The sequence below is a fragment of the Triplophysa dalaica genome, chromosome 24, assembly GCF_015846415.1.
Source record: "Triplophysa dalaica isolate WHDGS20190420 chromosome 24, ASM1584641v1, whole genome shotgun sequence".
NCBI classification, from domain to species: domain Eukaryota; kingdom Metazoa; phylum Chordata; class Actinopteri; order Cypriniformes; family Nemacheilidae; genus Triplophysa; species Triplophysa dalaica.
The window spans coordinates 4,868,322-4,882,721 of NC_079565.1; the positions used below are offsets into that span (position 1 = coordinate 4,868,322).

Genomic DNA, 14,400 nt, shown 5'->3' on the forward strand with positions numbered 1-14,400 from the left:
AACATAGTTACAGACAATTACAGATCCCAAACAAAAAATCCCACAAAGGCACCTGAACGGAACGCACACATACCATCTAAACAGCCAAACACACATTTTTTCTAAAGTACTGAATGCAACCTTTGAATTCAGAAAAGGTTCAATAAGACTTGACATGAGGGTCATCTAAAATCTAAAGAGTTGTGGAGGTGTTGAAAAATACGATAATTTGGAGCTCACTTATTGGATTTGTGGTCCAGGAGTCTGTCATCCAGATCCAGCAGGGCAGATGCGTTGTGGATCAGACGACTGCTGTATTGGATGGAGTTCCTCCTGAGGGTGAGGAGACTCTGGCTAAACTTCATTCCCATCTCCTCCAGCTCCCGCGTCCCTGTTTGTAGACCCTACGGGGTAAAAGACAAGATTGACTTTTGAGATTCACTGTTGATGGGGTGGTTGATTGAAGGCTCTCGAACAACCTCTGTGAGCTTGTCTTCTGTGGATCGTAGTTTTTTTTGTTTTATTCTGTGACATTATTTCTCCCCAATTCCAAATGAAAATGACATTTGGACACTTTTGGGTTGTTAGCAAAGATGGATTACAACCCAAGCCAAAAGCCCCTCAGGGGCATCCTCTGTGGGGTCCGAGACCTAGAAAAAGCCCCTACATACGAACAACACCACAATGAATAACACTACACAGATTTGTGCACAATTTACACCTTCTAAACACTGTATTGCATCTTGGGTGTTGTACACTACCAGTGATATATTGTTAACTCCCTTGCAATGTATCACACACAACCTGTGTTTGTTCTCATAATTACAACACTATATCTCACATCTACGACTTTATTTTTCATATTTGTGATGTAATTTCCCATTATCTGTGCATTATAGCTCACATTTTCTCAAGACAAAGTAGCTGGTGGCCCAGGGGCTCACACGAGAGAGATGAACTACACCGTGGTTGCTCTAGCAGGGTCCCCTACTGTATGACCTCAGAGACCAGTTAGTTAAAAGCAACGTTAAAAATGCAGTTTTTCAGTTCCGAGGAAAAGAGTCTAGCATCATTTATCTGAAGCTGACACTTGCAATCTTTTGTTTCATGGAAAATCTGCTGCGAGTAGCACCGGAGAGTCTGGCTTTAGCATTCATCTGCATTGGCAGCACACAGCTACACCTCCTGCCGAGCACCATCTTTGACCTCATATAATGCATCGTTCCGGAAACGACCATTAATAGAAATCCAGACAGTGAAGATATTTTCTGCCGACAGTAAACAAACACGGCGCAGGCATTGAAACTTTCACGGTATTCTGGGCACAAAAAAACCTGCTGTGGATTACCGCAGGTTAACAAAATCAATAAATCTGCAGAGTCACCGTGTTACTAGCGTTCCACTTCGCAGGGAAAACACAAAAAAAGTGTTTGTGGCCGCTAATGCCTGAATTCTAAACAAAACGCCATAGCTAGCTAAAACATGAATTTAGGTTATGGTCTTACGATCACCCACGCATCCACAATACATTCTGTCTCTTAAAAACACACAGCAGTCTATTAGAAGTGAGGCAAAAAAGTGATGTCATCAGGTAAAGTTATTATTTTCTCAATCAGTCGAAATGAACTGTTGTTGTATAGATATTGTCTACATAATGTTACTTTAAATGTTGTTTGGTTGTGTTAAACAAAAAACAACAACAATTCAATTAGATCGATTTTTTTCATTTTCAGGTAAACTATTCCTTTAATTCACCGAACTGACCGACCTGTTATGTGTTCATGTTCAATCAGTCATAAGACAAGAAAAAACAGGCGCTTTTTTACGATTGTATCGATTTTCGCCCAAATAAACTCCTTAAGTTTAAGACTGTATATCTGCATCTACTCATGTATTGCACCGTACCTTTAATAACCACATTAACTCATCTGCTGCACTGTAACTTTAATAACTGCATTAACTCATCTACTGCACTGTAAATGTAAAACTGCATCTACTCATGTATTGCACTATAACTTCAATAACTCATGTACTGCACTGTACCTTTAATAACCGCATCAACTCATCTACTGCACTGTAACTTTAATAGCTAATGTCTGTAACTAATGCACACTCAAGTCACTTGCACTATTGCACTATTGTATAGTCTATATTGTTATCTGTTCATAACCTCCTGTACATTAATGTTCACAGTATATAGCCTTCTGTATATATTGTTCATAGTACATACTGATTGTCATATTTTCATAGTACATGCCCATCGTAAATTATTTTCCTAATATTGTATTCTGTATTTATTCACACTGTATATCTGCACTTGCTAATTGCACTTCTGGTTAGACCTAAACTACATTTCGTTACACTGTACTTGTATATGTGTAATGACAATAAAGTTGAATCTAATCTAATCTTAACCTTTATGCTCTGCCAACAACCTGGATATTTTTTACCGATCCGTTTTCACGTCAGATTGGGCCTTTCATAACATCATAATGATTGCAGAGCAGCTCGCCAAGAAACAGCCGCACCTGTCCGCTCAAGCATGTTATTAGCGTGTGAACGCCGCACGATTCCCTGAGGAAATGCGGCAACAAATCCCTATGAGCCTTTCATTCACACAAACCTCGGCCTGCACTGGGAACAGCAAGCTGGTGCGGTAGAGAGCCCCTTTCCTTTATTAGTGAAGATTCATTTATGAGAGACCACTGCCATAACCTCACAGAACAACAGTGCATCGCTTGCTTGTGTTATCTAAGTAAATGTGATGGTTTCATTTATGGTGGATGTAATCAAGCGAGAACATTTTCAGACATTCAGATTTTTTTTTTCATTCAAATACGGCTACTGTACATCTCATGCCATGATTCCGGGTCATGTTCTCAAAAGCATGTATCCTTAATTTTTGGGGGGTTTTTTCTACAAAATGATTGGTTTTAAATGTCAAGCGTTGACGATCGTGTAAGCACAGCTCTAAAAGACCTTAATAAAAACGTGAATAAACGTGCACAACCAATTTTTTAAAAGGTTTTTAAGGATTTTTTTTATGAAAGAACCGGCTCAGCTATGAGATCCTCGCTTGTTGACTGGTCCCATAGAAATAAAATATTTTTTGGCAAACCGATGTTTAAAAAATATATGAATACTATAAATTTAAATATAATTATAAATAAATGAACAAAGAATAAAATAAAAATGTAAATAAACAATATTTCAAATATTTCAAAAAAGTAAAAAAATATTATATTTTAGGAGAATTATTAATTATGGATAAACCTTTTTTTTTAAGTTAAACCAACTTTTTAAATAAAAAAATAAATAAACCTTTTTAGTGAAAAACTAAAATTCATATAATGAAAAATAATTAACAGAAAATGCATATTTTATATCTTTATATGACTGTTTTTCTAACTGTGATAATTGTTATAAATTATGCCATCCAAAAATATAATTTAAAGGGATAGTTCAGCCAAAAATTCCAATTTGCCGTTTATTTACTCACCCTCAGGCCATCCGAGATGTAGGTGACATTGTTTCTTGAGTAGAACCATAAAGAAGATTGTTTGGTAAATCCGCAGCACTCTTTGCTTCATGTAATGGGAGTCTATGGGGTCCACCTGTCTAAGAGTTCCTAAAGCACATAATTCCAAAAAGCGGCTCCTGGCGACATGTTGATGTTAAGTGAAGTGACTCGCTTAATATTTTCATAAATTTGAAAGTCATTTTTAATAATATTAGCCAAACTCTACAGCCTCAACACTCCCTTTCTGCAGGTGGTGCTAAACGTGCGAGACGCTGGTATGCCATCCGCCACTAAATAGTACAAAATGAAGATTGCGATTGTGTGAAGAGGCTGCACATTATGACTAATATTATTAAAAATGACATTCAGTTTTCTGAAAATATCAAACGATTCGCTTCATGAAACGTCAACATGTCGCCAAGAGCCGGTTTTTGGAAATATGTAGGAACTCTTAGACTGGTGAACCCCATAGACTACCATTATATGAAGCAGAGAGGGCTGCGGATGTACCAAAAAATCTTCTTATGGTTCTACTCAAGAAAAAATGTCACCTACATCTCGGATGGCCTGAAGGTGATTAAATAAATGGCAAATTTGAGTGTTTGGCTGAACTATCCCTTTAAGTGAATTCGAAACTAATTTTGGCCTGAAAAATTAATTTCATTACAGAAAATGTATATTTGTGTATTGCATATTTGCATTCCTAGCAATGTTTTCTATAATTGTAAAAGATGACGAAATCAGAGTCGCATCATTGGCCCGCCCCCTCTCCTCTTTCTCCCACCTCGCTCTCTCCAGGAACCTTGTCACTGTAGATAAGTAAGTCTTGGTTGTGAACTCAGCATGGCAGATGAGTCAGAGCGAGCGTTGGTGCTAATACCTTAAGAGTCTCGTCGCACTCTGGGGAAGCAGCCAAATTAATAGGGAGCAGTGCAAGGAAAAGAGTGATGGCTGAGCAACACCACACCAGGCAAACCCACCTACATCTGACCTTTACGTGACGGGAGGCACAAACACTCGAAAACACACACTCACGCGATTCGCACCGCAAACACGTACGGCCGGGTACATAAGGCACACGCACGAACGTAAACAGACATTTACCCACAAAGCCCGGCCTCTCACCAGCCGCCCAATGAGATGCAGAGGTGTGGAAAGCGAGGGAGAACGGCGTTCAGGGATATCGCTCTTCAATAATTTAGAGCAAGTGGGAGGGCGGGGGGTTTGATGCATGGACGGAATGCATAGAGGTCAGGCTGTTTGTTCAAGTCGAAAATCGATTCTCGCCATGTTTGCATTGAGGAGGCCACACTGATCATTCGGACCAACGCTGAGCCTTTACTTCTGCTCGGATGCTGCTGGAGATTTCAAAACACTTGCGGTGGAATATTCAGAGAGGAAAGTAAACGCGTTCGCTTTGTTTGCACATATTCATGATTGCAAGTCAAAGCATAGCGAACAAATCCCAGCAAGCGACTCCATTTGAAACGTGGGATGCGCTTTTTTTTACTTATGTCATAAGTATGAGGGAGAAGAAATATTCTTTAGTACTGAAAGATCACATGCTTCAATGTTGAGCAATGAAGACGTTTACGGCTAATTGGTCGGCGCTAATGAATTGGATGATCAAGAATTTAAATAAACTTGATATGTCTTCAACCAGATAACAAACCGTTCATTTAACATTCACTGAGGCATAACGCAGTCAAACAAAAAAAAAAGATGATTCACACAACCGATGAGTCACAAGCCAGACACACATCGCACGCCCTTGTTTGCAAATTAGCCTAAATCACTTTGAGTCTAGACTTCTGAGTGAAGGAAAAAGCGGCGCTTTGCGCTTGCGTTTGGTAGGCGGAGGCAAATTCCTTGTTTATTGCAGTGACAGTTTTTAATGTTGATAAGGCCAGAGTTGAGGTGAGCCACACGGGTTGCGGGAAGACTGTCGAAGCGGCATGCAGGCGTAGCAGCTATCGTGGCCTTTCAGAAGGTCCAAGTCATTAGAGGGGTAAATTACCCGTCCTGATCGCTCTTATTAACCCAGAACTAATCTCAGTGGCGTACGGTTTGATCACCATGGCACCATTCCACCAAATCTACTAGTACCAGTAATGTTTAAAGGCCCCGAAGGAATACATTTTTATGTTTTATGGTCATTTTGGTTTAATGGCGGACATCTTGCCGATGTGCAAAACTACATATTTTCATAATGTATGTGCACATATTGCGGGAATGTTTAGTAGGTTCTGCTCTCTCTTTAAAGGAATAGTTCACCCAAAAAAGGAAAATTCTGTCATCATTTACTCACCCTCTTGTCATTTCAAACCTGTACGACTTTATTTCTTCTGCAGAACACAAAAGAAGATATTTTGAAGAAAGTTGGTAACCAAACAATTCACTACTACTGACACTACTACTACTGTCTGGACACAAAACCAATGCAAGTGAATAGGTGACGGTTAACAACATACTACAAAATATCTTCTTTTGCGTTCTGCGCAAGAAAGAAAGACATAGAGGTTTAAAATGACTAGAAGTAGAAGGCGAGTAAATGATGAAAAAAAAATGATTTTGGGGTGAACTCAAATGTACCAAAATACCCAAACAACAAGAAGGTTTGCTGTGAAATGAGGCAAAGTTTGCAAAGTAAAAGATGTTTGCGGGTCAACATCATTGTGGACCCCGGACAACATTCTAAACAACCAATCCGATTTGAGAAATAATTGTTTAGCCTTACATTCAAGGCTAGGTGCTTTCAGGGGCTTTACCCAATTGATATTCGTCTATTCCCTCTTATTTTGGTCAGGGTTTAGTATTTTTCTGCAGAAATTTTGTTCCAGGGTTCAACAAACGACAGTATGCTGACCCAATCTCTCACTTGGCAAAATCAGGTCAAGCGTGAATACGCAGGGCAGGAATTAAAAAAATCACAGATGGGTTGAGAAAACAGGAAAGGGGATAGATCACCCAAATATGAAAGTTCTATGTCATTCCAAACCTAAATGACCTTCTTTATACTGTTGAACACAAAAGAAGATCTTTTGAAAAATGTCTCATTGTGTCCATACGATGGAAGTCAATGGCGGCCAATGTTGTTTGGTTACCAACGTTCTTCAAAATATCGTCTTTTGTGTTCAGCAGAAGAGACAAAGTCATACAGATTTAAAAGGATGAGAGGATGAGTAAATAATGAAACATGTTTCACTTAATAGGTGATGCATCTGAGAGTTTAAGATGCCGGGAGTCTAAAAGCTGAAACACAACAAGACTTATTTATAAAATCTTTGAAATTTGCATCACAAAAATATTCTGGAAAAGCCTAAAATGTCTCTTTATCCAACTTATCATAGTGAAGTACGGAAATATGGGACTTTAAACAAAGTTCACAATGTTGAACTGTATCGTCCACATCTCTGATACATACGCACACAAATCGCACACACTTTCTTTTTTTAGCCTGCAATCGTACATCAACTACAAATCCAACAATTAATAACCCGTTGCGTTTGTAGCTGGCCACTTCCAGCGAGCGTTTTATTTCCCTTGAGACTTCTCTTGCTTAGTCTTGTGGTTAAATGACCCTAAAAGACATTTTATAACGCCAAACTCGAACTGTTTTCCAATAGAGGCGCGAGCATACATTACACTGAGAGCTTTGCTAGCAAGTATGAGTGTCATTGATGAAGTGGGTGATGATGGGATTGGAGTTTGTGACTCGGCAGCGCCCTCTACGTGTCAGATGAAACACGGCATTGCAATCTTGTGGATTTACAAACTGAATCTATCTTATTCTGCATTGTATAAATGCCGTAATGCTTCAGAAAACATGTTTTGTGCATAGAATCGAGCTGAAGTTTGTTCTAGGCTGTACATTCTATTATTTCTCCATTCTACTAATGGTTTCTTAAGAAGTTTAAGGATGTTTTCTTTGTACGGTGGACGATGCAATTTGGGCACTCATCTCACTGTCACACCCACAAACAGCCTCTTGACCATGACCTTATATTCTAGACTTAAATGTCAACAGGAGCAATTATAAAAAAGTAAGACTAAACTCTGCTGCTTTCTGTTTGGGTCTATTTTGTATTTGGGTTACACAAGCCCGGTATAGCCGCCAGCAGGGCTTTGTCAATTCTTTGTCAATATTTAAATCAACAAATGGGACTTCAAAACAAGTCGACATCTCTTCCATCTTTCGAACAGGAAAATAATTAAGTATTTGGAAGCGAGCCCGGCGAAACATCTCTGTCATGAAGTCCTAGATGGATCAGATGAATCGTGTTTAGTTGGAGGCGAAATCTAACACTCAAGGCTGGTTTTGATAGACCATATGCTCGCGTGGCCCCTGGAGTTCAGCAAGAAACTTTAAAAGATTAATAAACATGAACTAAATGATTTGAATTACACTTAATGAAGTTATTATTAAAATGAAGCGTCATGCAAGCATCACCTGGTTATAAAAGCTGGTCGCACCCGATAAACATCACGATTTCAAATCACACAATTGTAAAGACCTGAAATGGTGGACTTAAAGAATTTATATGAACTCATTTTACAGCACACTATTATTTCGTAATTTTACAAATTTGAACAAATTTGAAAGCGTGTTTGACATATGTCACCTTATTTTTTTGGCACAGAAGTGTCCTCTATGTCTTTTAAAAACAGGTCAAATCATAAAAGAAAAAAACATTATATATACCTTTATGTTTAAAAGTTCATATTATATATTTAAGGGGCCTCTCTCTTTTCTATACCGGGACATGTCTATCTAAACAAGCGTGTGTGTTTGAGCGTATACAGTGTGCGCCAATATGAAATAAATCCTCCTCTCAAACCCATCGTCTCTTCCGTGGATGTGACAACTGACATTTCCTCTCATATGCCAGCGTGACACCATCATTTAACATCGGCTGCTGATAAATAGCGAACAGAAACAGAGCGATTTGAGAAGCGTGACCCGCAGAAATCACTTAGGGAGGTCTGCGACACTCCTCTGGCCTTGGATGACATTAAGATGTAGATCGTGAAGACATCAGGAATATCTAAGCAGACATCATACAAGATATCATGATCCTTTAGAGGTTTTTTTGTGATTCAGCATATTTACTGTATATTTGTTATTGTGTGCAGGTTGCCATCAAGTGCACTGCATTCAAACTATTCTAAGCTGTGTTTTGTAAATTTGTGTTCTGAGTCTCTCTGACATTTAATTCAGATTGAACTAATGCAAGTCAATGGGTTCCAATGGGTTTCCAACACAACATATTTTCTTTTGTCATATAGTCATTACAGTTTAAAATGACAAGAGTGTGAGTAAATGATGACAGAACTTTTATTTTGGGGTGAACTATCCTTTTACGCATAACCAAAACTTCAATATAAAGAAATCCTTAAAAAACACTGTTATAACTTACCCTCATGTTATTCCAAACCTGTCTGAATGTTTCTATAAAAACACAAAATGAGAAATAATAATAGAGACTCATGCTTTCAAGCATCAAAAAGCATCATAAAACATTCATATAACGTCTCTCATGTCACCTGTGACTAAAAGTGATTCATGTTAAATGCATATGATAGCAATCTGTTGAAAACAGTCCAAAATTGAAGTGTTTATGCACTCATTTGACTTTAGCGTTATACAAAAAAAAAATGTTTTTATCCGGAGTATCCACTTTTAAGACGTTAACCTACACTGGCGTTTTGGCATAAAGTTGTAAAGGCAGAACCCAGCTGACAGTCAGATCTGCACACTCAGCAGGTCTCCACCGTTCGCTGTGTCTGGCGAAATATTGCTGTGGCCATAATTAAAAGCCGTCCTTTGAAATTAATCACAAATTATGAGAGTTGCTTTAATCAATTTGCAAATATCAAATTACTGTCTCCAGCATATGTTCCTCAAAATGGCTGCAGCCGTCATTATTTATTTCTTTTTTTCCAAAGATCCAATTAAATTTCTGGAAATCAGATGGGTCATAACTCCACTTACTGTCCTGAAATACAATTATCAGATCAATCTTCTTCAAGTAAATGCCTCTCAGTGGAAGAGCAGGCTGACTCTTGGCAAACTCAAAATTAACCTTGTATGACACTTTCTTTTTAAAGTCAACATGAAACAGCAGTCACAACACACTTGAAGTGAAACCGAATATTTGAATTCTTAATTAATCCGTGTTTAAAAAGCAAGTCTTCGAAATGGCACAAGACTATTGGTTGCTTGGAGGTCAAATTTAAAGGGATAGTTCACCCAAAAAACGGACATGTCAACATTTCCTCCTTTCATCCCAAACCTGTATGACTTTCTTTCTTCTGCACAACACAAAAGAAGATATTTTGAAGAAGGTCGACAACCAAACGTCATTGTCCCCCATTGACTTCCATGCATACAAAACCACAGAGACATTTTTTTAACCACAATTTTAATTTTTGGTTGAACTACCCCTTTAAGTAGCCTTTCCTGAAGCTTTATTATAAGTCAAAACACTGCACACTAAAACTTCTATTTAAAAACTTCCAAACTAACAACTCTAAACATCTGATAAAGATCAGACAGTGTTTACCGCCTGTTATATGTTGACTTTAAGATTAAGTGATATTATCCAGTGGAACGTTCCGGTCCTTTGAGAAACGCTTACACAAAAATTTCAACTTTTCTCCAGCTTTGCTCGACACAAAAGTGTTTATCACAGCTGCGGCGAAATTAAACCTAATCAGAACATTGCACTCAGCATACCTAATTAAGAAACCTTGTGCCAATTCCATCAAGCCTCCCGTTTATCTTAATCCATGTGTTTCTACGCAAAAAAATGACAATACTTGATTAAGTTCAGAATAAAAAGAAGTGTGAAGGGAAAGGCAGGAGAGGGGAATTTCATACCGCAGACTGAAATTGCAAAGCTAAGGTGATTAAAGGTCCCGTCTTTGTGATGTAAATGAGATTCCTTTTGAAGATTATTCATCGTTTGGCAAAAGACACCTTCGCCTTGAGTGGGAGACGGATACAATAGGTCTTCCCGGTGTCACTGGCAATCTGGGATAACGGATAAGTTTCACTTAATTTCCAGTTGTGCGTTTCATGCTCTAGTTATTGAAGTGCAGAGAAATGTGGCTGAATGTTACAGTTGTGCGAGTTGTGCAATTCGGATTCTCATTCTCAAAACCAACAACTGTGGGCGTTATTGTTTAAAAAGTGACATATGCTGCGTCCAAAATCGCAGACTATGATAATGTAGTAGAGTAGGCAGGGCGAGACCGTGGTTCGAGTCCGGTGAGTAATTGTGAATTAGCGCCAGCTGTGCGCACACCGGGCTCGAATCACGTAGGAGATTGGGAGCATATAAAAGGAACGAGCGACCGGACCGTCGAAGAGAGAGGACTGGGCCCGAACTTATGTTAAGTTTGTATTTATATTTATGTTTTTTTCTGTTCGCCGGCGGTCGTCCGTGAGGGGCCGCCGGCTTTATTACTTTATTAAATGTTTGTGAATGTCTTCCGGTTCCCGACTCCTTCCTTCCTTTTAAAGAAGTTTATTACAGATAGTACGTACTGATTTAAAGGAAATACCAACCTATCGACCATTAAAACTGTATGTTCTATATAGTATGTGTGGGGGTAATATGAATAGATTTCTGACGTACTGCATCCGCCATGTTTTATTCGCATGCGACCAGGGTTTTTTCTGCACAGAGAAATTGTCGGCCGCCTCAACCTCTAGTTGTGCATTTGATAAGGCACTGAAGGCTGCAGTGACACGGACAGCGTTACACGGAATGATCCGGACTCTGATTCACTGACTGGGAACGTAATTAAGCTTCACTCCCAACCCGAATCCCAAAGCTCGCCTGGACTGCTAATTGGCATGAATTAGCTGTGAACAGAGGGAATGTTTCTCTCTCTCTTTCTCACTCACTCTCTCTATTGTTCTCTGAATCGCATTAGAAAGCTCATAGAGCACCCTCTCAAATGGGCTCTACAGTCTAATGGTCTGCCAGGTTCTTGACATCGGCGGTGAATATCAGTACAGACTTTTTAATCAACAGACTCTCGGGCAGCCGCCCATCGCTAAAAGTACATGTACCAAAACATCTGGCCTGCCAGCTGCGCCCAAGCGCGCCGTTTCGTAATGAAATGTCTGATTTTCTGATCCATTAGTCCAAATCTTTACGCATTTAGAAGCTCATGCGTCCTGCTTATTGTCCGACACGCTCTTCGAACACCAACAGGGACACGGTATATTCTGACGTTGACCGTCGTGTAAGGGCGATAACTACGTTTAAATAATGTGTGTGGATGTCCAAAATGGAGTCAGAAAAATCAATGGAATGGATTTAAGAGGTCGACGTTAGGCTGGTTAGCATTGGCTGGTTGGTCTTTAATGGTAAAAGAAAATTTAAGTTACGTTTTTTATATATATTTTATTATCATTTAAATCTATTTTACAAACGTAATGAATTATTGAGATAAATGTGCAAAAAAGTATGTGGAACTAAATGGCCAAAGACCAATAGGAATGCTATCGGAAAGCTTTCTCCGGGATAACAGTTTTGCACTTGTTAGCCAAACAGGTCTTTATTTCCAGGCTCCTTGAACAAGGATAGGACCGCTCTCACCTCATGTTCAACCCGCACGCCCGTACTCGTCTGGTTTTATTTGAGTTACAAGATCCATTTTGGCAGGAAATAAGGACTTGCTAAACGTAATAAAATGTCTCTCCCTGAAGGTCTGACATTCGCGAATCAGACCTTGTTCCTCGACCATTAGCACCTTTCAAAAACAGTTTTCTTACTTACGGAACCTTTAAAGGTGCAGGCCGTGGTCAAGAGTCATTCGGCACTCTGTCCTTTAATAAAGGGCTGCCTAACCTCCCAGTATGTTTCCAAATGTCACTGCATTATTATCATTCCCCTTTAAGGAAATATCACGTGTCAGTATCTCTGTTATTCGGTCTAATATGTTCTGGGGATGGATGAGATTTGTTATAATATCATCGGCTATACTAGTGCCATGAAAAAATTGCAGCCAACTTGGCGGCCATCTTTATGATGCATAGGGCAGCTTAATACAGTTCATATATTTTCTTATGTTCTTCAAATCTTCTATCAGTTTAGTTATCAATGTGCTACAGGGCCTGTAGGGCAAACTGTTAAAGTCCAGAGCGGCCGTGCCCAGGGGTGGACGGGCGGACATATTATAAACGTGAATGCATGCCACGTGAAGCCATTCGCATATTGGACACGTATGCATCAGCATTGAAAAAAGAAATATGACAACACATATGTTGTTTCATAATAATAACTCTAGTTCAAATCATGAGAGAAAAAATATTTTTTTAGGCAAGTCCAGTTCATACAAATGTGCATTTTAGGAAAAGATATTTTTTTATTAATATTAATCATTAACATTTTAAATAAATAAAAAATATATAATAATACACTGCTAAAAAGGTTCTTCACAGTGATAAAAAAAAAACATTTTTGGTACCAATCAGAACCATTCAGTCAAAGGTTCTTCTCAAAAAACCCATTTAGACAAAAAAAGGTGATTTAATCGCATCATAAAGCAGTGTTAACGTCTAATAAATATAATGTTTTTTCATAAAATTTAAAATACATACATAAAAATATATAATTGGTTCTTTTAACTGGAAGTTCTTCCTCCATACTGAGCATTGCAGTTTCTGCCGTCTCCTCCTACTTTTGCTGCCCCAGATACCAAAAAAACATGATTAAAAACTCCTATAAAAGTGAATTTTAATTACACAATACTTTGTGTATACAGAAGTAACTTCTGAAAGTTCATTCTCAGGGAAGCAAATATAGAGGTATGTATAGAATGCGATCTAAAAGCCACATGTGGCTAAATAAGCAGGTTAATGAATGATTATTAAATGTGTAGACGAGAGAGAACTAGAAGATAATGAACTGCTGGGAAAATGAGGGATGGTCCCTCAAACAGCATCATTAGAGAAGAGCAAAGCTGCGGAAGAACAGATGGAAAGTGTCGGGGGACGAAAAGAAGGTCAGATTTAAGATGGGTTATAAGCAGGACCCTATATTTTAACCTACAGAATGAAGACGCGTAAATCGGGTAAAAGCCTAAACCAGTGTGTTTGGGAGAAGCATATTCTCTAATAAAAATTTGTAGTGAAATGTTTAAAATTTCCTTCAACTGACCTTGTAGATCCCTTGATTGCAGCCGTTGTAAGTGCTCTCCATAGTGAAGCTCCGGAGAACTCCGATCTCCCTCCAAACCACCACCCGCGCCGTGGACGCCCGGGACTTCTCCACCAGATAGTTGCAGTTGTTGAAAGAGAATGCAGGAGCAATTCGGTCCAAAGTTTTAGCGATGGTCTGTAAATACAAACAAACATCTTTGCTTTGAAAATATGTTTTAAAATTGTCTTTATTATTTATATTTTCAGTCTCCTCTGCTGCTGTTTCGTTTATATTTATTATTTAGCTCAAGGGTGTCAAATTGTTTGTTCTAGACCATCTTTGGCAAGACAACAGACGCTGTGTAGCTAAGAACACAACGCATTACAGATTCTACCGGTTTCCACATGCCTCTTTCCTACCCATTAACTCAATTCGTCATAGCTCAAGCGCTGGAGAATTTTTTTTCAGGCACGTTAAACTTCAGACGCAGAACGCAGGATCACAAACAAACACTGGCAAGTACAAAACAGACGAAAGACTGCACAGATTAAGTGGGAGCTAATGCTCCTTAACAGTTGTTGTCATCAAACAACTTGATAAATAATCATAAAATACAAACGAACAAATGAGAAATATTTATAAATCTTCAACTGTTGCGTTAGTCAGAACCACGAAATAAAAAATTCCGTCATCATGTCATTCATAAATTATATACGACTCCTTATTCAACACAAATGAAAATTA

General features: G+C 38.7%; 1 protein-coding gene across 2 annotated transcripts in view; it reads right to left on the reverse strand.

Annotated features, from left to right (window-relative positions):
• Positions 1 to 14,400, reverse strand: part of LOC130414458 (cytosolic carboxypeptidase 4) — a 143,147-nt gene that overhangs the window by 16,436 nt on the left and 112,311 nt on the right. For both annotated transcript variants that reach the window (XM_056740380.1, XM_056740381.1), the window contains 2 exons: positions 13,675 to 13,851; positions 220 to 383 (listed from right to left, as the gene is read on the reverse strand). In XM_056740380.1, the coding sequence (XP_056596358.1) occupies positions 220 to 383; positions 13,675 to 13,851 (341 nt within the window). The remainder of the gene's footprint in view (positions 1 to 219; positions 384 to 13,674; positions 13,852 to 14,400) is intronic.